The sequence below is a fragment of the Sceloporus occidentalis genome, unplaced genomic scaffold (genome assembly GCF_023333645.1).
Source record: "Sceloporus occidentalis isolate IW3139 unplaced genomic scaffold, rSceOcc1.0.p SCAF_119, whole genome shotgun sequence".
NCBI lineage: Eukaryota > Metazoa > Chordata > Lepidosauria > Squamata > Phrynosomatidae > Sceloporus > Sceloporus occidentalis.
The window spans coordinates 854,180-879,564 of record NW_028317099.1 but is presented as its reverse complement, the minus strand read 5'-3'; the positions used below and the strand labels follow the sequence as shown (position 1 = coordinate 879,564).

Below are 25,385 nucleotides of genomic sequence, written 5' to 3'. Positions count from 1 at the left end.
AAAGCCACACCATGCTCCAGAGATTTATGGATAACCCAGCTTCCATACTTCTGGCCTCCATGTTACTACACCACAATATATGACTGTAAGCTAGATTGAGCAGGGCACTCCAAGTCAAATTGTTATGCTATATGCTACTTATGATGTCCCGTCTACCCATTATACAGCGGTACAGAATATGATGGCGCTATATATAACAATAAATAGTGCCAGTATAACAATACAAAAAAAATCAATTATCAAAACACATATTGAACAAAGATAAGGCAACAGCCCCACTATATTGGGGAAACACATCCTCTGTTTTTTGTGAATGGTTGCCGAGGCTGGAAAGCACTCAGGCTATGGAGGAACTGGCTCCGAGACCAGGACGGGACAGAGAAGGATCAAATGACTTGTTTTTAATAGCTTCAATTTATTACTGCAATATTCCAAAGTAATTTAAATACAGCCGGTACCCAGACCCCAGTATAAAACTCACATATGGATGAGCAGTGTAGCCCAACACTGCTCACCCATATGTGACCAACAGATGAAAAACTTGGCAGTTTCAAAACACTGGTATGATCCTTTGTTATAATCCCCAGGTCACAATATGGCAATATAACAAATATAGGAGAAAATGGAAGAGCAGGAAGTTAAACAAAATCACACTTTATTGCATAAAAAAAAATATCCACTTCAGAGGACAAAACTTTCTAGGCCCAGAAATCAGTGAGCGGAAAAGTAAAGGTTTTGTGTTATTTACTTTGTTTCAATCTGCATAGTTTATTAAAGGCCATATTTTCTCTCTGTGAAAAATGACTCCGGCCCTCGCACACATACATTTCTGATTAAGTGGCCCACTGCAGAAAAAAAACTTGGACACCGCTGCTCTAAACTAGGCTATAAGTTTGCTACTGCAGACTTTACCCTCTTGCCGCGTGTATCCCCACTCTCAATATACTATACAATAAAATCATCAACTTGAAACCCTACAGTAAAAGGTAATACTGCATTTAGCCATAAAGTCCTCCAGGCAAATTCTCTCATTTCCCTCCCTTGGACAGTCAATTCTCTACATCCCAGCTGCTGCCGCCACATGGACATTAGGTAATAGAAAAATGTGTTACCGGCTGTACATTTCTTTCTCCCTTAATTTTATGTGAGGGATTACATCTCTTTGTAGACCGTTTTGATCTTTGAAATATTGAATATATTAAGAAAATGTTAACACAGAAATCCTACAAAGATATACTGGCTTTACGTTCAGGCAAACTTATCCTTGCTATTATCAATAATGACAATGCAACCTGGTTAAGCACTGAAGCTGTTGGATTGCTTTATATTCAGTGGCAATGTAAAGAAAAAAAGGGGGGGGGGACAAAAAAAAAACCAACACAAAATTGGATAGTTATGCAGAGTACTACTAATGAAAAATACTGCATTTAAACGCCATGGATGAATGTGGTGTTGAGATTACTGTAGAATTCCATATACATTACAGAAATCAAATTAAAACCAAACAGGTAGATCAAGAACAGGCTCTAGCATACTTAAGTTTATTATTTTTGTATGTAACTGACCCTGTTCACACTTCATTCCCATCTACAGTCAAGACTGTTCCTTGCTATACCAAAGCAGCAATTACAATGGAAATATACATTTACAATGGCAGTTACAAATTCACTTAAATAAAAAATATGTTTCCATGATCTTGACGTCTTCCCAATACTGCAATAGTCTTACAAAAATAGACTGCAACTGTATTTCCAAAAGGGATCTGTGACCACGCAGTTAGAAGAGAAAGCTACCCCAAAATATAGGTAATAAACCATACAGTACATATTCTGTGAGCAGTAACATGTCAGCTCTTAGTGGTACACACATAAGGTTGTTAAATCCGTATACCAGTAACATTAATTTTACAGTAACATACAATAACAGGGGTTTGCTTTGTTTCCAAAACTACAAGATTTGCGGAGGAATAAATTCTTCACACTTACAAAAAAAAAAATAAAACATTTATATATATACATTTTTTTTTGTAAGTCTATATATACACACACTTTGTATATATATATATACACACTTTGTAGACAAATGAAGCAAAAATCCTACCACTCCAGAAATGTACTTATATTTCGAATAATTATGTAAGCAAACAAACATAGGGACTTCTCATAGCAACCAAAATCAAGTAATTGACTGGTCTAAGGTTATAACAAAAAGTAGTGTCCATTATGATGCGACACTATGATTGTGGAATTATTTGAGTAGGTCTGGCTAAGGACATTCCTGATGTATTTCCCAAAGATTACACTTAGAACTGAACTCGCTGTCCATGTGGTACCATATATTCCCTTCCTTAATAAAGTGTTTTTTTTGTTTGTTTGGTGTTTTTAATTCTCTTTATTACAGTGGGATGATGGTTAAAGGCACTGCTATATAGTAGCAGAGGGGGTGGAGGAAAGTTATACATTAAGGTCAAACTCCTGCTAGAAGGGCTAAACATGCATTGCAAAATGCATAGTCTAATCAATGAGAGCACGCAGGAAATCAACGCACACTAGCTATACAACATGCAGACCAAACTTCTCATCAAGGAGGTATTTTGATATATTGATAATGGATAGTGAAATCAGGGGGATTGCAATTCCTTATTTGGTAAAAATACCTTTATATAAATAAATTGGATCAAAGTGATCAAATTAAGTTATACAGACTAGCAAATAAAACAAACAAGCTGCACTTTTATTAGGACAATATTTGAAAATATTAAAAAACTGTCACTGTGAGAAAATGAAGACAGGTTGTACTGAGTTAAGTTTAAGAAATCCACACACCGGCCCCCCATAAAAAAAGTCACAATTAGCAGTTGGTCATGGGAAACGTGCAGTGGCAGACCAAATGTCAAATAGGAATTGCCCTTGTTAGCAGATATGTAATACTTTAGAGTCTAGATGTGTGTGTGTGTATATATATATATATATATATATATATATATATATATATATATATAATGTATTAAAATATCCCCAGTAATTATTCATGGTACAGAAGATTTGGACGTGTAATTGCACAGATAAGACTAAGGCTGAGATAAAGCAAGATCACTGGGTTCCTGTTTGCTGTTGCTAGACACACGATTAACACTGCTTTCAATAAATAGTCTTAGGCCATTCATTCCTTCACTGTAGAGAAAATCCAAATATGTATTCCAACGTTGACCCTGAATGGATGCACAATAGCAACGTATTAGAATCTTTAACCAGACAAAATTAAAACAGCATAACCAAACACTCTAGGGTGGTTTGCATAGCTAAAGCCCACCATTGAATATTATACCCATCTATACACACGTAAATGAAAATATAAAATACATACATTCTGGTGAAGGAAAATGAGAAATAAGTAATTGCATGCAGTAAAATACACTGAAGTTTGTGCAATATAAAAAAAAAGTTATACATTGAAAACTAAAATTAACACCAGGGTAAAACTCAAAAGTTCCTAAAGCTATAATAAGTAATTGATTGGCAGTAATTTTTATTGATAGGGTTTTACACCAATGCACACACGTGGCATTTTCAGGTAATTATTGTCCTTGATAAACTGCTCATGTAGTAAGGACAGAAACAGTTACCTTTATTAGGTGGAGCTGAAACATTCTGTCTTCTGGAAACCGCTTCAGGAGACAAAAATATTGAAAGATTATTGCAGATTAGTACAAAAGTGTTATATATATATATATATATATATAGATACATTTCAGAAATGCAAGAATTAAATTGCTTCATTAGCTTATGTCCAGTTTGATAGTGTTGCTGCTGGGTGACACTTGCCCGTTAACAGGTCTAGTTTTCTTTTTCTACTTCCTGTATAATGCAGCTTGCATTTTAGCAATTTGTTCATATACTGAATGTGCTGTTAGGGCAGGGAAAGTCACCCTATGTATCACACTGAAACGCTGCCATCCTCCCAGTCTGCATACAAAGTTTATAACAAAATGTGAGCTTCTTGTGCTACAAGGGATGGGTTTTCCCTTTATAATGCATAGTGATATCAGGGAGCTAGAACATTTAACCCCTTAAAGCACCAAGCTGCTTTTTTAAATTTTTGTACCCTTTGGGACCAAGACTGTTTTAACACTTTTGCAGTGCTTGTGTTTAGCTGCAATTTTCACCTCTCCCATTCAGTGTACCCACACAAGTTATATTTTGTTTTCTCAGGAGAAGGGTTTTTTCAGATACCATTTTTAATCTAATTTCCTATATATAAAAAAAAATAATTCAGTTTTATTTGAAAAATCTTTAACTCATTTACAAAAGCTAGAAAGATTGTACTATTTCTCCCGAGTTTAGAAACACCCAATGTTTTCATGTTGTGTTTGCAAGTTATAGGACAATAAGTAAAAGTACCATATTGCCATTTCAAAACCATTTTTCCAAATCTGGTCATTCTGCCCCATGTGCTATTTCAGGTATCTTTGAAGCTTGCCAATGCAGTTTACCATAGATTTTTGAAAAATAGACACCCCAGGGTATTTCAAATGCTAGTATTTTAACCCTTTCCACGCTCTAAATCTACTCCTACCCTTTGTCAAAATTTGTAGTAGTAATTTATTTTGTGGGGGTTTTTTTTAAATCAGGTATAGATTTATAGCTCCTGGTATATGGTTGTTTGGGAGGTAAAACGCCACATTTGGGAAGTGCGCATTTATTTTTTAAAACTTGGAGCTTTGACGTATGGTCCTTCTGCTACCATGTCCTATTTGGGACATCTTTGAAGCTTGTCAGTTCAATTTACCCTATCAAACTGGACACCCCATGGCATGCATCAAATGTCGGTATTTTAACACTTTCCATGCACTCATTTTACCACCAGCCTTTGCAAAGATTTGTGGCGGTAGTTTGTGTGTTTTTCTTTCACACACACACACACACACACACAATGTAACTCTGGTATGAATTTACCACGCCTGGTATGTGTCACTGTCAAACAACACCCCAATCTGTGTTCAGCAACGGGTTTATCTGGTTGCTTGGGAGCTAAAATGTCACATTTGGGAAGTTATCTTTGAACCTGGCCACTCCATCAAACCATTCATTTTTTGTTTATTTTTAAAGTAGACACCCCTTGGGTATTTGAAACACTAGTATTTTAACTGTGCCAGTATTTTTGGGAAGATAAAGCTCTAATTTTAGCACTTTTTTTAGCCAATTTTTTTTTTTATTATTAAAAAAATATATATATTTACTAAATCACATTGTGATTGGAAAGCTGGGCTCCATTGACTTCCATGGTTAAATGCAGCGCATGTGAGCCAAAGTTCTCAGGAGGGTCTGGAGAGACCTTCTTGGAAACTTTTTTTTTTTTTTAAAGGATGCCGCCATCTTGCTAGTGGTAAAATCTCTTACAGTGGTGCTTGTGGCTCTTGGGAGCCACAGCTTAAGCGAAGTAAACGATCTTAGATTGCTTTCTAGGCTTGTTTGATGCCATGATATGCCAGGCCCGTCATTGGCCGTTAGGAGGTTAAACTCTTCTGCAAACTCCAAGGTTGGTAAGCATACATTATGGTAACTACAGATATCTTCATTTCACGTCTATACGAGTTAGATAAAGCATATCCTTACTCACAAACCTATTAGGAACAGAGTTTTTTTTTTCTTTTTCCCCAAAGGAGCAACTTGCACTTGTCCAGCACAAATAATCCAGTTTACAATTTGCAGAATACAATGTGCATTTAATGTTCATCACAAATATACAGAATGCCTGTGATGCAAAATAACGTTTCACACACACTATGGGTAGGTGTCCAAAAATAATTAAAATTAGATTTTAAATGTTTTTCCAAGCAAGTGCTTTCACTAATTAAACTTACCATAAACTGGTCAAAAAAAGAGTTTAATTTAAATTATGTACATATTGAAGGGGGTAGTTAAACGTTTGCTATATCACAAAGAATGCTTGGGGAACAATAGAACCACTAAAGAAGTTTAAAAGCCAGTCCAACATATTAGCCAATATGGATCTATAAATTGCCTCACCTGATGCAGGAAGCTGGATGAATAGCCTACGAGTGCAGGGTGGTAGACTATGTTGAATGCTTTCTTGTAGTAGGGAACACCGGTACTTGCCAGCACCTCTTGCTCTAGCCGGATGCCCTGAGGATGAGTGTCCTGAAGAAATGCTTGTGAGGTCCACAAACAACCAACCATGGCTGTTAGGTACCGATTATACTCCTGGAATGTTTGACTGCTGATGTTCAGATAAATCTTTCCCTGGAAAATGCAGAATAACTATGCATCAGACACTGCTGTGATTAGAAACTGAATCAACTTTAAGGATTTTACTAATTTAAACACTTACCCTTTTGTGTCGTTCATTATCTTTTACAGTTACCAAGTTGGTCCTGTACCTAAAACAGTGAGCAAAACCAGTTAGCAACATTAGAGAAACTGGATACTTCTCAGATGCTAGGTAAAACATTTTTATTACATAGACAATGACTATACCTGTACATGATGTAGCAAAGTCTGTCAAGGTTCACAGAGTCTGTACTAAGCAAAGCTGGGTAAAACACTCCCGGAGGTGGAAGGACAACCAGGGGTAAATCAAATTGTGTGTACATGTCACAGACCTGTGTGGAAGATAGTAGGAATAATGAAACTCCCTGCAAAGATCTAGAAAGCTAAAGTGAAAGCTATGTATTTGTACTCCAGACAGCAATGTAACAATTAGAATTTCTCTAACATTTACATCTGATTCAAAAAATTTACAAAATTAAATAACTTAATAAACATTGCTTTAATGGGAAGAGTGTTAGGCGGTGAAATGTGTAGACAATGCTACCCAAGTATTCTGCAACCAACTAGTGCACCCATACAGACATAAGAGTTCTTACTATCTCATAGAAATCCAGTATAAAATGAAGGAGAAGAGAGCTGCTCTGGATCTGGAGCCCAAGAGTGCACAAGCGCCCAGTGAACTGTATCAGATCTTCAATCGCAGTCAGCAATCCAGACATAGTATGACTGAAAAAAAAAAAAAAATGTGACAAGTGGACACAATATGATAATGCACATACTTTGAGCAAATTTCCTAAATTAGGATGCAGCCAATTAGAAGACATAAAGACATACTACGCACGCACACCTAGCTTGTCTAGTAAGATCTTTTTTTCATCTTGGAAAATGAAGCAACATACATGTTAAGGTATGAGGAGGGTTACTTACTTGTTTGCCCCGTTTGAATGCACTTCTTCAGCACACACTGAATGCCAGACAAGCCAGTTTTGCAACAACCCCTTCATACTCTCAAGCACACTGCACTGCAAAGCAAAGTTGGCAATTAAAAGATACACACAAGTTTTAAGAGCAAATCAAACAACCCAGGTGACACAGTAAAATTATAATACTTCATTGTAGCGCATATCAGGATCTGCTCCAGTTCATTTTAGATTTGTGCATATGAAATGTTGCTATTAATGAATCTGTCCTCCAGTGTTAGAACAAGTGTGTGCCATGGGACCAAGGGTGGCACGATATTCTTTTTTACATGGTTTGGTTTATTTTTGTTATGATTCTTTTGCTTTATTCTTGGCCCTGGTAATTGTATTTTTATTCCATTTGGATGTCATTTGTATTTTGGCAACATGTATAAGCTGAAAAATGTATTCTAAATTTTTTTTTTTTTTTTTAATAAACACAGTAGAGGTTTAAACTGCAATAATCAACACAGAGTTAAGCTGTCAGAAGAAGTGTTTTAAGATGATGGGATACAGGTGTGACTTGGCAGAGTGGAAAAGAAACGGTGTGTTTCTTCACTGGAAAGTGGTGCAACTTTCTGTGAAAGGTGTTTTAGGTGCCTCATCCTTGGTAGATAACAGTATTTATAAGGAAGGCATCGTATTAAGACCACTAATCAGGCAAATTTTTTCACATAGTTATGGTAGCCATCTACAAAACACCAAAAGTTGCTTGCCTTGAAAAACAAAGTGGATCCGGCAAAAAGCTGAGCCAGTGGTTCAAACAGCAACATTTCCAACTCTGAAAAAAGGAATAGTGTTAGATACATATTTCATAAAGAGCCAATTTGTGTAAGAAGCACATTGATTAGACACTGCTAGAAGTGCAAATGGGCTAAAAACTATTTTTTCAGTTTATTTTTGGGCAGCGAATTACAGTTCCTGTCCAGAGGCAGAAAATTCAGGAACAAATTTCGCAGCCCACTGCCCACATTCAATCTCATTCACTCTCTAAGCGTTTCTCTGTCGACCACTTCTGCATCTTCTTCTATCTCCTCCCTTAAATCTGATACCTTCAATTTGCTATCTTCATCCACATCTCCGCAGACATAACCTGGCAGGAACTTCTGCCCAATGTGTTCCACTTCGGGCACAATAACCACTTTCGGTGATGTCCTCCCCCGATCATGGAGAGGATGCCACCGGAAATGCCGCTATTTTGGCAGAAGTTCCTGCCGGGTTATATCTGCAGAGATGTGGCCAAAGATAGCAGATGGAAGAGAAGCGAGAAGATAAAATATTGAAGAATAAGCTGTAGAAGTGGTAGGGAGAGGGAAACATTCAGAGAGCAAACGAGAGTGTGTGTGCGCCCATGTGGGCCCATGTATTTCAGACAAAAATTCTGAGCTTTTTGCTTAGTTTTCATCCAATTCATGAGGGGTCTGGACTTGTTTTTGTCGCTTCGAACACATCTACTGAATTTTGGTAAATTTACCAAATTTGCAATTTGTACAAGTCTAATATTTACTTTTATCCCAAACATTTGATTAGAAGGGGCAGAAGTCCACAGAATGAGATAGAAAATGTGAAACATCCTACTAATATCCCACACATTACTACACCTGAAGAAGAGTTAATTGGAATCCAGGTGATAAGTTTGAGGATTTGAGAACGAAGAGAGCCATTCCAATGAGGAAGATACTTGTAGAGGAATTCTTCAGTGCTTGAAAGTCCTTCCTAAGAAGTGGGGGAGGGAAAATTAAATTCCACTAAAACACTATTTTGTAACTTAAACTGGTAATCTGGGAAAAAATGAAATTTGATAAAAATATCTCCTAGGCACCAGCAACAATGTGGAGAAAAAGATCAGAACATGGGGTACTCTCCTGTGCACCAAACAGCAAGTTTGACCAGTTACATGGATACAGTGTCAACTTAGAGTAATGCTTTGTTTAAGCCCATTTGAAGTTGCTCATGCAACTGGAGAGGAAGGTCAATAGAATAGTTGCAGATGACATGATTTATCAGGTTAGTATGAAGGAACTGACTCACCTGTAAAAATTTCTGAGTTTTAACAACTGTCTCAAGAAACACCTCTACTTCTTCATTATGCTTCTTTCCCAAAAACCAGGAGCATTCTGAGGGTGGAAAACACGCACGTTTTTTGTTAAGGTGGAAAATAGTATGCCTTTTCGTTAGAGCCAAAACCAGAAGACGACCAGCTTCCACAAAATGTATTGACCGACACCTTTATTTCTCTACTAAGACAGTGTCCACAAAATTACAATTATCCCAGACCACAGTTTACCATGGAACTACTTTGTTATACAAAAAATAATGTATGATAGATTACCAAAAATAGATTACAGGGGCTCTCCTTTTGCAGAAACCTTTGAAAACCCCAGGTAACATTCTACACTGAAAACAGACACTATGTTCACAGACCAAGTAAAATCCATTGTTATTTTGCCCCACTTTTTGTTTTATGATGGGGGGGGGGGGAATAAACTTTCTATATTTCTCTATGTTATTTAGCAGGGTGCAAGTGCCACAAACAGGCAAGGAATTCTGCGTCTCATTGTTTGAAAACTTGCTTAATGGATTTTAGGCGATATGTCTACGCGCGCAACGAGGGATATCCCAAACTGCAGCCTTTCTACAGCCATGGAGTTGTGCAGCCCTATTCTACAATTAATGAAACAATGAGCCTACTGCTGTCAAGAGCCATTGCTGTTTTTACCTTCATGCAGCGTGAACGCCAACCAGTAATTTAGCCTCAAAAACAGAGTATCATCTTTGATGCAGTTTACATAATGCAACAGGAGGGGGTTTTTTAACACAGAACCCATCTGTGCTGGAAGCTGGAAACAAAAATAGTACATGAGATACAATTGGTACAAAAGAAGATCAGTCACTTTCGTAACCTAGATGTTTACAGTTCGGTACACAAGGTAGTAGTCTTTACAAACACAGCAAAGGGTAATGTTAATACTATAAAACACACAAAGACATTTTAGATAATTTTTAAGAATATCTTAAATTCTCACTGTGAAAGGTACATACCGTATGGGAATAAAAGAGTCAGGAACAAGAGAAAACCAATGTGGATAAATAAAAATGTAAAGGGGGCAATAAATGGCAAAAAAAAGGCATTTAAGCTACTAAAACAGGAAGGCAGTGAGGAAGCACTAAAAAGCTATCGGGAAAAAAATAAAATATGTAAAAATCAGATAAAAGCAGCAAAATTGGAGACAGAAAGACTCATTGCCAAAGAGAGTAAAACAAACCCCAAAATGTTCTTTAACTATATAAATAGTAAAAAGGTTAACAATGAAAGCGTTGGCCCCTTAAAAAGTAATGAGGGAGAAGTTATAGACGGGGATCAGGAAAAAGCTAATCTATTAAATATATTCTTCTCTGCTGTATTCACAGAGGAAAATGAAATGCCAGGTAATATACAGCAGGATGAGATAAATGCCCCAGTACATGTCGCCTGTCTAACGCAGGAAGAAGTGCAGTGCCGCCTAAAAAAAATCAAAATAGACAAATCACCAGGTCCAGATGGCATTCACCCCCGCGTTCTAAGGGAGTTAAGTAATGTAATAGACAGACCCCTATTTCTAATATTCAAGGACTCTATAGTGACAGGGTCTGTTCCCCAGGACTGGCGCATAGCAAATGTTGTGCCAATATTCAAAAAGGGGACAAAAAGTGACCCGGGGAATTATAGGCCTGTTAGTTTAACTTCTGTTGTGTGTAAACTGTTTGAGGGTTTCCTAAGAGATGCTATTTTGGAGTATCTCAATGAAAATAAGTGTATGACTCCATATCAGCATGGGTTTACAAGGGATCGGTCCTGTCAAACTAACCTGATCAGCTTTTATGAGGAGGTGAGCTCAAGACTGGATCGGGGTGAATCGCTGGATGTCGTATATCTTGATTTTTCCAAAGCATTTGATACGGTGCCACATAAAAGGCTCGTACATAAAATGAGAATGCTTGGGCTGGGGGAGAATGTGTGTATGTGGGTAAGTAACTGGCTCAGTGATAGGAAACAGAGGGTGGTTATTAATGGTACATACTCTGAGTGGGTGACTGTTGCTAGTGGGGTACCACAGGGGTCAGTTTTGGGTCCTATTCTTTTTAATATATTTATTAATGACCTTGTAGAGGGATTGTATAGTAAAGTATCAATCTTTGCAGATGATACTAAGCTCTGTAACGTGGTTAACACAATAGAGGACAGCGCACGATTACAAATGGATCTGCATAGGTTGGAGGCTTGGGCTGGGATGTGGCAGATGAGGTTCAACACAGATAAATGTAAGGTTATGCACATGGGGAAGAAAAATCCAGGCTGGGAATATGTATTAAATGGGAAAACACTGGGGACGACTGACATGGAAAAGGACTTAGGAGTTTTAGTTAACAGTAAATTTACCTGTAGCGACCAGTGTCAGGCAGCTGCTGCTAAGGCAAATAAAATCATGGGGTGCATCAAAAGGGGCATAGATGCCCACGACAAGGAAATAATTCTACCCCTGTACAAGTCACTAGTCAGACCACACATGGAACACTGTGTACAGTACTGGGCACCAGTGTACAAGAAAGATATAGTGGAGCTGGAGAGGGTTCAAAGACGGGCAACCAGAGTAATAAGGGGAATGGGAGGACTACAGTACCCAGAAAGATTATCAGAATTGGGGTTATTTAGTTTGGAAAAAAGACGGCTTAGGGGGGACTTAATAACTATGTATAAATATATAAGGGGACAGTACAGAGATCACTCCCAGGACCTATTTATACCCAGGACTGTATCTATAACAAGGGGACATCCTCTACGGCTGGAGGAAAGAAGGTTTCTACACCAGCACAGACGGGGGTTCTTTACAGTAAGAGCGGTGAGATTATGGAACTCTCTGCCAGAGGAAGTGGTGATGGTAAACTCAATAAAAGAGTTCAAAAGGCGCCTGGACGTGTTTCTTGAAAGCAATAATATTACAAGTTATCGATATTAGATTAATAGGGACAGAACGTTGATCCAGGGATTTATTCTGATTGCCATATTTGGAGTCGGGAAGGAATTTTCCCCCTGGTATGGGGCAATTGGCATCTGCTTCATAAGGGTTTTTTGCCTTCCTCTGGATCAACACAGTAGGGACACAATATGTATATAGGTTGAACTTGATGGACTTCGGTCTTTTTTCAACCTTATGAACTATGTTACTATGTTACTATGTATGTTACCAACTTTGTGGCACCAGTTTGGGGCAGGCCATTTTCTGTTTTAGCATGATTTTGTCACTGTGCATAAAAGCTAGGTTCATAAAAACATTGTTTGGCAAGGTTGGTATGGATGGACTTGAGTGGCCTGTACATAACCCTGACCTTAATGCCACTGAACACCTTTTGGAGGATTTGAATGCCGATTGCGAGACTTCTTGGCCTGACTTCACTAATGAGCACAAATGCCCACAGACATACTCCAAAATCTCATGGAAAGACTTCCCAGAAGAGTTGAGGTTGTTAGAATTGCAAAATGGGGGAAGGCAACTCCATAGTAATGCCCAAGGTTTATTTTAAAATAATTAGTCATATGAATACCATGGGGCTACCTATCTTGTTTTTAATCCTTTGATTGTTGGGCACTTTTCAGTTTTATGAACCCACCAGTTTTCAGAATATTGTTGTTTTGTATCAAGCAGTATACACAAAACAATTTCAGGGAGACAACAACAGCTTCTGCAAGCTTGTCTGAGCACAGCCTTCCTACCTTTTGTTTCACCAAGTCCAAATTGTGATGTTATGCTCTACTTACGTCCCGTTTACCCACTGCACAGTGATACAGAATATGACGGCATTATATAAATCAAAAATAGTGACAATTCCCCTTAAAGACTGCCATGCTATTCATATTTAATATCAATTACCTCAAGCTGGTGGATGTTCTCTAGTAGCTGTGTGAAAGTCTGCAGTTTCTCTAAAGGAAAAACCTGATTAGAGGAGATCAGATGGTTATCGATAAAAGGCACAGCACTCCAAACATCACTGCATGCAGACTGTGGGAGTTTACTGTTCCATTTCTGAAAGAGATAATGAAGGTTTACACATGTAAAACAATGCACATTCTCTAATTATCACAAACAACTTATAGATATTGCACCCAGACACCATTTTTGGGAGAAGCCCCATCAACTTCCCTGTACGCTGCAGTGTGTTTACATGCCCACGTACTGTAATTTTGGCTCGGGCTTGGCAGTGGTACAGTTTTTTCCCAAAATACTGTGCAAGGCAAACGAACATGCTCATCCCATTTTGAATAACTCTAGTTTATAAGAACTATTTAGAAATGTGTAACAGGTTTAGGATAGGGAATGTAGAAGTATGCAGTTTTTGGTTTATATCACACCAGAGCCGAATTATGTTGAAACAAAGCAGTCCAATTTTTCTCAAAATATCTCTCCAAATAATATATACCAAACAATTACAAAGAAAATAAGATTATATATAGATAAGCATTTGTAAGAATTTTTTCAAACAAGACAGACTTGGGTGACTAACAAGTAAAGCAGTATGTCATCACATTGTTTTCAAACGGAAGAGCTCATTAACAGCAAAATTAAACATGGCGACAGTAAGAAACGCAGTAAAGCTTTGAGGTACTTCCAACAAATAAAGTTAACTGAATATGAGAACGGACACAGAAGAAAATGCTTTTACACCTTGCTTATTAAGGCCTACACGGCTGCCATAGGCTTTCATTAAAAGACTCTGCACACCTTTAAGACACAGCCTGCAGGAATACGACATTTATTCCAGCACTCCTTTTCTTAAAAGTGCTAAGCACCATCATTCTACATGGGCACTGACCACAGTGTGAAAGGCAACTGGGGGCTAAGACAGGCCTAGGGTGGCCCCAAATGTAAATATATAGCCCCTGGCACAACCCCTTGCTCCAGAAACGATATTTTACAATATGCCTGAGGAGCAGAATCCACCCCAAGGACTTGTTCAGAGTAACTAGTAGTTCCCAAACAACCAGGGACGCTAACCTAATCCCCGATAGGGATGGCTAGCTCCCAAGAGAAAACAAAACAAAAAAAAAAAAAAACAGTAGGAAGAGCGCTCTACATACCTACCCAGAATAGGCCAACAATTACAAAACACAGACATATACCAATGAAACAGGGGAGTCAGTTTTACAGTGTTTGTCATGCCCTAGCTTTAGTGGTAAACAACAGTCTGTTCACTTCTATTAACCCCTTAAGGACCGGGCTCATTTTTCGTTTTGTACCCTGTGGGACCGAGGCTGTTTTGACACTTTTGTGGTGCTTGTGTTCAGCTGTAATTTTCTCATCACCCATTTAGTGTACCCACATAAGTTATATATTGTTTTTTTCAGGACAAGATGGGCTTTCTTCAGATACCATTATTTTGATCGTATCATCTTATTTACTATAAAAAAAAAAACAAAAAAAAACATGGTGAAAAATTGAAAAAAAACAAAACATTTTATGACTTTTATTTGAAAAATCTTTTACTCACCTAAAAAAGCAAGCAAAAAAACTAGCTAAATAGATTCTACTACTTGTCCTGAGTTTAGAAATACCCAATTTTTTTTTGCTGTTTTTTGTAAGTTATAGGGCAATAAGTACAAGCAGCGTTTTATGATTTCCAAATCTTTTTTAACAAATCTGGTCAGTCTGCCTCCATCTCCTCTTTGGAACATCTTTGAAGCCAGTTAACTCAATTTAACCCTGTCAAACCATATATTTTTGAAAACTAGACACCCCAGGGTATTCCAAATGCTGTTATCTTAACCCTTTCCATGCACCAATTATAGAACTACACTTTGTCAAACTTTGTAATAGCAATTTGTTTTATTTATTTTTTTCACACAAATTGTACTTTAGTTATAGAGATACAGGTTCTGGTATATGTCACTGTCAAACAACCCCCCAATGTGTGTTCAGGAACATCTCCTGAGTGCAGTGATACCCGACATGCATGGGTTTGTCGGGTTATTTGAGATTTAAAATGCCACATTTGGGAAGTGCGCTTTTTTTCTCCATTTTGTTCAGTCTGTACCTATGCCCTTTCTTTGAGCTCGGCCACTCCAATTTACCCCATCAGCCATTTTTTTTATATATTAGACACCCCTTGGGTATTTGAAGTGCTTTTATTTTAACTGTTTGTTGAGATTTTTGAGAAATTTTAGCACTTGCTCAAAAATAATAAACTTTATTTTTTTATTTTATTTTATTTTTTTAATACTTATATTTTTTTTTTACACATTTTGCTGGTACTGTATGGTTCATCAAGTGACATCACTGCATAATTTATTTTTTTCCCTTTTTTTTTTAATATTTTACTAATCATAGTGATTAGAAAGCTGGGTTCCATTGACTTGCTTGGTTGAATGCAGTACCTGTATTCAACCTGCAAGTGGAGCCAGAGTTCTCTAGAGGGTCAGGAGACCGTCTAGCAAACTCTTTCTTCTTTATTATTTTTTATCCCAGGCCGCCGCCATCTTGTTGATGGCGAAGATCACCGGCAGCTGCGGCTGTGACCACTCTCCGGAGCGGTCACAGCCCATCCAAAGGTAAGTGTTTGGTGTCGCTGGATGCCTCCTGATCGAGGCATTCCAGCGACACCATTTCGTTGATCGCCTCTTAAACGCTTTTAAAACGGGCGTCCGCCGCCATACAATGTATGGTGGCTGTTGATGCCCCGGGGAGGGGCCAGACATGGCCCCCGATGCCGATCTCGGCGTTACTGAATGCCTCGACATCGAGGCATTACAGTAACGCCGTTTAAGCGAAGAAAGTGATCGTTGATCACTTTCTAAGCTTATTTAATTTTTTGACGGTTCAGGACCGTCAAAGGTCATTTAGTGACCTTCCTGTCATGACGGTCCTGAACCGGCAAAGGTCGCGAAGGGGTTAACCATACATTTTGGGAGCTGCAGCTTCTTCATAAGGTATGCATTTTTATACTTTAAGGATAGATATTAAAAGCACTTTAATATGCATTCTTGTTTGGAGAGTGTGACAGCCCATCTGTTTATCCTCTATTATTTATCCTTTATGTTATTTTGGCCCCATATCTGTTTTCTTGTGTTACACCCCATCCCTGTGGTTTTCCCAAGGGTTAAAGGCTCACAGACCTTGTATATCCCTGATATTGGTCAGATTCCACCTTCCCCCCTGCGTGGCGCTTGACTGGGTGCACATCACTCGGTGGTGGTTAGAGAGAGGGAGCTTGTTTGGGAACCCTGGTTTTATTACCAATCTTTAGGACCAGGGGGGTTACCCAGCCGCGGGTATGGAACTCTGGCAGCGCTGCCACACGGACTATTCCCGGGGAAGTTCCCGACGCTGTTGCTCAGGGTCCCTACGTCGGATCACAACATCCTAGGACCCTGAGCTCTCACCCCGAAATAGTGCCTCTGTCAGGTGGGCATTGCTGGCCATATGGAGGCGCCGGGCTGTCTGGTAGTTCATGGGATTAAACCCCTAATCCTATCAATGTTTGTGTGTATAAATATATGTGCTGTCCTCAATAGGGAGAGTTCTGTTGCACCCCTACACTAAATCTCGGCTAGTGCTTGGGGGAATATGAAGGGTTAATCCCTTCATGCAATTAAGCTTTTGGTGGTAAGGAAGATCTCTACGGCAGAGCTACTTAGTCCAAGTACGGCTCTCCATCACAGCGAGGCTGTCATATTCCAACTCCAATAACTACATTTTACCATCAATTTGCACAAGGTACGATGAACCGGAGTCTATGCAAGATAGACACATATATTTGGCATCAAAATAAGGCCGGAGTGTACCATTAACCCCTTCAATCCCAGGGGTTTTTGGTACCTCAAAGCCCGGAGCAATTTTACCTTTTTTGCGGTATGTCGGTTTAGCGATTATTCTCCTTTCCTGTGAATAGTGTACCCATGTAAACTATATATTGTTTTTTCAAGGAGAGATAGAGCTTTCTTTTGATACCATAGTTGGATTAGCTGAAAATTTAGAATGAGAAATGTAGTAAAAACTAGCAAACATTAGAAAAAAAAATTTTTTTACATTTTTCCTCTGAATCCTCACAAAATTAGGTAAAGTAATGGAAAATCCCCTCCAAGTTTATCAATTCAGGTGTCCCGATTTCAGAAATACCTAATTTATATAGATTTTCCAGACTTTCCTAGCACCAGGGAGCATACTATAAGGTGTACAATTTTTTATAATTTTTATGCCTATGGCTTAACGGGTTTGGGGGTTGTGAACGGGGGCAGGAGGGTTATACTGGCTAGATGTTGTTATGCTAGGGCAATGGGAGTAAGGTTTTTTAATTATATATATATATATATATATATATATATATATATATATATATATATATATATATATATATATATAGTTAGAGGTCCTCCTAGGGACCTCCTGAACATGCCAGTGATGTCACAATGACATCACAGCTCACAATTTTTTTTAGTATTATTTATATTATTATTTAAATGATTTTTTTAATATTTTTTAAATGAATTAACTTTTTTTTTCCAGCTTTTCTGTTTCAGGACAGGAGGGGGAGTGAGAGACATGGTTTCTCACTCCCCTCCCCACGATCCCCCCCTGCACCGATCACACTGTGATCTCTATGCAGGTCCTCACAGATCAGCAGTGACGCAACCCGGAAGGGAATGCCCGATCGGGCAGTTTGCAATGTAACCGCTTACCGGCTTTCATGCCAGAAGCTGTTACAGGAGAACGGACAGCAGACTGCTGACTGCTGTCAGTGGGGAGTCCAGGCTGTCAAACGGATGTGTCCCTGACGCTGCACGAAGGGCTGGACGTACCGGGACGTCCATAGGGGTTTCTTAATAGGCGTTTTTTGGACGTCCCGGTACATCTGTAGGGGATTGAAGGGGTTAACAGAGATTATACTCTAATGCTACAAACTGTCAAAGAAATGATACACACCCTTTTACGGGAATTGGCTAATGGATGTTCCTTGCCCCCTACATTCAAAATATGATCCATAGTTGGATGTCCTGCATTCCTCCTCGTCACTGCCCTCAGCTCTGAAGTCCACAGCAGGTGTGAACTCTTGAAATAGTTCTGTAGAGATGTAATAATAAATGTAAAGTTAGGTGTGTAATGACTTATGTAAATCATATGCCACATCAGTGTTTTCCAAGCGTAGCTACAGTGGCGGCATACCGCTATTAGCCAGTGCAGCCTCATTCCAGACTGTATTCCATCAAAGGCTGCATGTATATTATGTGTATTCACCAGAACCGCTGTTGCTTACCTTAACTCTACTTGGCAGAGAGACCAAAACCATCTCCGGGCAAAATATTTTATACAAGGAGAGGAGGCCGATAAGAGGAGGATATAGCCCCTAAAGATGGTGTGAGAAATGTATCAGAAATATAAATCATATAGTTCGATTATAATCCATACACAATATATATATGTTTAGCTTTTTATCAGTCCAAATAAATTGGATAGAACCTCATAGTCACCTCCTTACCTTCCGACTCTGGAGTTCTAATAGTTTCCGGACTCTGAAAGGACGCACTGATGAAACAAGAGCAACGTAGTAAGACAAACACACATCATATTATTATATATATGTATTTTTTTTTTATTATTATTTATTTATTTTAAATAAAGAGATAACCTGACAAAGGAGTTGTTTATATTGATTACAGCATACCCGGGAACCGCAACATCACTAAATGCAGGGTGTAATGATATATTGATTGTTCTGTTACACGACTTCATTTTCTTAAATGTTTAGTATTTTTTTTTTTTTTTTTTTTTTAGATTTATTGGTGTCAGACAACAGAATTAGAAAAGTACTGAATTAAAAGTAAATGGGAGGTTTATTAAGAGGCAATGGATTGTATAAGCAAGAAAGAAAGGTTTTTTTTTTGTTTTTTGTTTTAAAGAGAAAGGGCACCTGAAAAAGATCAATAGATGCAAAAAACCTCTGTCCACTCACCATGATCTTTCTTGGTGATCAGATACAGCAGGTGACATAGATAGGGACACTGTGGAAGAAGAAGTTATTTAGTACTTAGGGGTATTAACTTTTCCATACACATTATTATACCCGTAATTCCACATCACAAAGGCAAATTCTTTTGCTATGAATTAATCCTGTTTACACTTACAAGCCTCCAAATTCTTACTAAAATAAACCCATTATAAAATAATTGTATATGACGGAATCAAATAATGCAATAATGCAGTCATTATGAGTCCAGATAAACTTAAATTATTCAATTAGCTGTACCTTGTGCTCAAGTTGGACGATGACATTATTAAAAAAAAAAAATTGGACAACGCTATAAACTTGTTTTGAACACAGCATAGTACTGCCTTCTAATGAATTCAATGAAAATGAGATAATCGCTGTGGGGGGGGGGGGGAGTGATCATACCAACTTCTCATCCTGTAGATAGTAAAAGAAAAAGTTGTAGAGCGAAGAAAGTGCATCCTTGCATGGAATGAGATCAAATACGGAAATAAGCCAGCGAATGAACAGGCTCTGTAGCAAAATAAATAAATATGGATATACGGATTACTGGATGTTTAATGAATTATGGTAATGATAGTCACTACAATGATTTATGCACATCTATTCATACATAAAAACTAAACATTAAATGTTAGAGACCAAATAAACCACAATTTCAACAGCAAAAGTACCATAAAAGTGTGTGTGAGAATGTGTGTAGATTATTCATGTTTATAATAGAAAACAATTTTTTTCTGGTTCAAAAGGTATAGTACTTCCTAGAAAACAAACTATATTCTATTGTCACAGAGTCCGGTCCACAGTCAAATCTCACGTCAGTTTCTGAAGGTACCAAATTCAGGAAAATATTGCCTGGTCCTACTCTTAACGTAGAGAGCAAAGCTTTATATCCTGCATTTCACTATAAACACACCTTAAGCAGTGGTTCTCAAAATTAAAAAGAGTACTACGTTGCACAAAATGGTCAGAACACATGATTTTATACTTGATACACATTTACTCATCTCTATAGTGGAAGCTAGTAAAATTGCATTGTAATACAATACAAATAGAAAGTTTGCAAAGTACCTGAACACTGGCTGAACATTTTGCAGCGCAGAACAACGAAACTCCCTTAATAATACTGCTCTGTAGGACTTCACTTGCAGGTAGTAAGCACTTCAAGAGCCTGGTGTTGACGGAGTCCGCTGCATGAAAAAGGTTTTATGTTATTAGTTCAACGTAAGAGCAAAATAAGGGACATCAACAAGGAGAGCACATATTACGCTTCAAGTTTAGTAGTCAAAATTTCTGAAGAAAATAAAGGTAAAAACAGTCTAACAGCACAAGTAATGGGAAGCTTAATATACTTTCTCTTAGCTTTTGATCCAGAAGAAGAGCTATGTTAAACTTGGACTTGTATGTTTCAATCTAAATTACTATGCCCTCTCCACAGGGTATACTATTACTCTTGTGCAAAGCCAGCACTTACCCATTAGTTGTAACAGCACACTGTTAGGGATATTAATGAGACAAAATAGGCAAAACCAATATTTCGTCACACACACAAAATAATGACGCTACCAAATATTGTAGTACCACATCCACAATATTAATTTAAGGAGATACCCTATATTTTATCTCCGATCCTAAATTCTTTCATATCGCCGAAAATTATAATTCAAATTAGATAGATATCGCCACGATAGTCAATAAAAATATTATTTATTGTAAATCCAATTTATAAAATATATATACGAGTTACACAGTGCATAATATAAAACACAAAATTCTTAAAACATGTCAAAAATAAATCAATTCAAATACAGTATATTATCGATAGTTATCAATATGAATTGTTATTTTATGAGTCTAACACACAATTTCCATCCCACTCAGCAACCAAAAATTGATAATAATCAGGGCAGTAATAAAGATATCACTATCTCTCTAATATTAGTTTAACCAATATGACAAATTAAAATAATTTGTTTGTGTCTAAGAGTATTAGTGAAGTTCCTAATAGATGCAAATAATGTCAAACTTCGTCTATAGGTAAAAATACCTTTCCATTATTGTTATTATCAGGGTTATAAGCTGCAGTCTCACAAGCCGTCATATACAATAATGCAATATACTATTTCCCGGAAGGGAATTCTATACGAAGAAGACAAAATTCATCTCTATTCAGAATAATAAAACAATTATATTTACCACCACTTGTTGCTGTTGTCCAACTGGTCCTTGTAGAAATTAATCCAGATTCAGTGGCAAGAAATTAAGTGGGAAGAAATATAACTTTCTACAAATTATATAGGTTAGGACTCCAAGTAACTCTAAGAGAGAAATATGGTGCCAGAATCTTAAGATTCCAATTCTCTGGGGTAAATTTGGTGAATAAGTCCGTCAGGGTCTGTCCATTTCAGGGTGCGATCTCTTTTTTTTTTTTTATTATTAAAGACATAAGCTTTTAAATACAGGTCTTATTATCATTGCCTCCACCTCTTGATTGGAATTCTCCAATCATAACGGTGGGTTTTACCCATTATAATTAGGATTTCTACTCATATTTACACCGTTGTAATTTCTTAATTTACCTGTGAGAGACGCTCTGGTCTAAGAATTAACTTAAAACCATTACATATGTGTTTGGAATTTATCCTTGGTCACCCTAATCGCCAAATGTTACTTCCTAGATAGTAACTCAGGTCTTGGTAGTCTTACCATGTATCCCCCATTCCAAGTTACATTTCTAAAGATATGCAGTGTCTACTCCTTAACTTTCTCATGGAAGATAACATTAATTGTATCATATATACGCTGAAACATCATTATACATGAATACTCCTTTGTTCTCAATTATAGAGAGAACAAGGACAAAAAGAAATAATCACTATATGATTAAATAAAATAAAATGGCTCTAACTCCATTTTGTGTAAAATCACAGAATATAGAAATACATGTTTTCTGTGATAAAATATCTGACAACACCATGTGGTTAAAGCCTCCTACTCTGATCAGGGAAGGCAGATAACCGCTAGGGGAACTCTCTCAATAGATGCGCTCAAGCTGTCAGAAGGCAAAGTTTAAACCTTGTCTATGCCAGCATTTTGACAGTGAAGAAAATGGATATAGCAAGGCTTTACAATGAAAATATGCAATGGTCATTATCAGAAGTATTACCTAGTTTCCCACTGAGAGCCAGTTCAAGCAATACATCAACACCATCTGGAGGAATGCCATTCTGCATGCCGAAAACCTCTACCGAAGTAAGGTGCGCAGATAAGACAAGGTTTCCCTTCACGGAGACCTTACTATCAACTGGAAAGAAGAATACAATTAACATATGACTGTAAGGGACTCCGCACCATATATTCCTATATGATGTTTAAATATTACTAGTAAAACATGTACTTCCCAATATTTTTGTGTTTTAGTTCTGTTGCTTTAAAAACTTCGGTCTTTCCAATATATATGCGCAACATTTTCTGCAACTGTGTTGCCGTTATATTTTGGTTCTGATGTAGCTCATTATTTCCATAATATTTACTGATACTAAATATATCATGCTGTTTGAGCCATGAATGGTTTTGTATGTAATGTTTTTAATTTGTATAGACGATTTAATTTTATGTATTATATTAAATACCAGCTAAATGGAATGTCTTGGTTCAATGTCTGTTTTGATGTAGCACATATTATGAATACGTGTTAACCAAATAATTTATTATAATTGATTCTGTGCTTTTAAAAAGGTTAGCCTTGGGTTACAAATATTTGTTTATGATTAAGCTGTCTAGGTGAATGAGACGCGTGTTTCCCGTTAATTAACGTCTTTTAATTTATCCCCACTCTTGCTGAATCAACTTTGTACGACAGTCAGAGGGAGCACTCCGAGTAGCTGGTGATATTATTTTTTAAGTCTTCTTTAGCCCAATATAATAAACTAATAGCACCTTGAGGCAAAGACAGGTGCACGCATCCTAATTCCTACGTATTCATCATGACAATTCATGCCATTGTGATTTTCAGGTTGTATCACATCAATTATAATGTACGGAATGAATACACTATATAAAGGATCAGTTCCTTGGACAGGAACTGACTTACAAAAACCAATACTGTTGCCCAAGGTTACATGATCACTTAGTGATGGAGAGATGGTTATAATAGAAAATTATAGTATATATAGTATTATAAAAACCAGCCACTGTGAATAAAAAACAGTCATTCTGCAACAGGGACATTATTGGATAATTGGATACAAAACAATTTAATGTTTCAGAAAAAGAAAAACATTCCTTTAACATTGCTGAAACACAGATGAGATTGAATATTAAATCATTAGTGAAAGCATGAAAGTTCTTCCTTCAGGATGGAGTTTAACCTGAAAGCATAGCTAATTCAGACAACGCATGTTGTGGTGAATCACATCAAGGATTGTGAATCACAGCAGCTAAAGTACCTGTAGTAATTAAGCTTCCACCTCAACCAATCTGAGTTGTAGTTGACAACGTGCTACAGGACTCCTAGACTTTAAAAGACTAAAAGGTGAACCTCACCATGCTACACTATATTTTCCTAATGCAGCATTGAGTAGGCAAGTCATATTTACTTTTCTAAATGCTTCACACAAGTACTTGAATATCCATGATGCTCTTCTGCTCATAAAGCTTGTCCTTGCAAAGTGCAAGACTCTCAGAGATCAGTACACTGCAGTGATTAATCATTTCTATACAGATACTGAAGAAAAGGCTGCAAAAACTGCATTATTTGTGGTTATGTGAAGCTTCACAAACAGACTGTCTGATGTCAGAGCAGGATAGTACCTCCTAGTTAGCTTCCAAGTCTGGCTGGGGATAGTAATGCTGTAGAGCTGCCAAGACAGTATTTACTCCAGGCTGTGCATATGGGGGGGGGGGGGGGGGCACCCATGCAAACATTCAGATACGTTTTCCAGCACACAAAATGTACAAACTTTCACCCTCTCTTCTAACTTAAACATACATTACAAGGTAACCTACTGACTATGTAGTTATGACACAGAAGTGGGAATTTCCATAAATTTAAATAGTTATCAATTTTTTAAATAGCATGCAAAGTACCATTCTTAAAGTATTGGAGGGCCTCTTTCAGTTGTTGGATGTTCGAGTCCTGCTGTCCAGACATCCTTGTTTCTTGTATATACTGCCGTCCCTCCATTTCTGATTCATGCTTACTTTTTGTTAACCGGGTACATGAATGAAGGCACAGTCATTAAAAACCTGCAAATTCTGAAATAAAAAATGTTTATAAAATGAGAAATAGGTAAAAAAAAATAAAAAATTGTACTACTGGCAGAGAAAATGCCTCACAAAGCCATTACCTGGACTAACCCTCATGCAGAAAAAAAAAAAAAAACAACATGGTAGGAGGGCCCTGCTCAAATGAGCTTACAATCTAGAGGGAGTCTAGTGTATTACACAAGAGGTTACACTGGTATAAGTAGGTGAGGAGAGGTACTAGGAAAAGTGATCTAGGGATTTCGAGAGGAAGAATGCCAACGAGCAGGTTCTTAGGAGTCAAGTGGATCTTGATCCTGCAAACAATTTACCACTATATTTAACAATAGTTTCTGGTCATGTGGGTGCCATTAATTTCACAACTACCAACATAAAACTAATCTGTAGCTGTCAGGGTCCCTGCTGCATTGTTTGTGAAGTAGTAAGACAACATCCAATCTTCTGAAACCGCTTCCGTCAATAGTGACCGGCCGATTACATAAGTCTGGTAACTGAGCAGGGCTCTCTCCACCTAATGTATCGGTTTGTCTTAGTCTGTCCATTCTCGTCTTGTCATACCCCTTGAATTTATGTATTGTATTAAGCGCTGCGTAAATTGTTGGTGCTATAGAAGTAACAAAATAATAATTGTTTTTTCAGGACACTATTAACCCCTTCAGGACCGGGACGTACCTGGTACTTCCTGGTTACTGGTCACCGGTAGACCGGGACGTACCAGGTACGTCTCCTCCAAAAAACGCCCCCCACATCACCACAATCGCGGTGATCGTGGGGGCGCTGCTGCTGCTGTCTGCCCAGGAGTCTGGGCAGACCAGCACAGCCTCTCTAGACCCGCCCCCAAGCCTACGATCACTCC

General features: G+C 37.8%; 1 protein-coding gene across 1 annotated transcript; it reads right to left on the bottom strand.

Annotated features, from left to right (window-relative positions):
- Positions 1–3,070: 3,070 nt before the first annotated feature.
- On the bottom strand, positions 3,071–24,449 carry LOC149282312 (centromere protein I-like). The gene is made up of 18 exons (XM_089498370.1): positions 24,353–24,449; positions 22,431–22,568; positions 20,336–20,454; positions 19,670–19,777; positions 19,229–19,277; positions 18,755–18,801; positions 18,533–18,622; positions 13,159–13,311; positions 9,969–10,089; positions 9,281–9,366; positions 8,851–8,965; positions 7,966–8,030; positions 7,218–7,312; positions 6,887–7,016; positions 6,498–6,622; positions 6,352–6,400; positions 6,030–6,263; positions 3,071–3,211 (listed from the first exon to the last, which is right to left on the bottom strand). Exons 1-18 carry the CDS (start codon positions 24,447–24,449, stop codon positions 3,071–3,073), a joined length of 1,962 nt encoding a protein of 653 aa, XP_089354496.1.
- Between the last annotated feature and the right edge of the window lie 936 nt (positions 24,450–25,385).

Excerpts from the sequence above, each read along its gene's own strand:
- LOC149282312 (XM_089498370.1), bottom strand. The coding sequence starts at position 24,449 with ATGGAGGGACGGCAGTATATACAAGAAACAAGGATGTCTGGACAGCAG. Across the intron at positions 7,017-7,217 it reads CATTCAAACGGGGCAAACAA|TCATACTATGTCTGGATTGC; the intron begins GTAAGTAACCCT and ends TTTTTTTTTCAG. Across the intron at positions 6,623-6,886 it reads TACTGGATTTCTATGAGATA|GTCTGTGACATGTACACACA; the intron begins GTAAGAACTCTT and ends TCTTCCACACAG.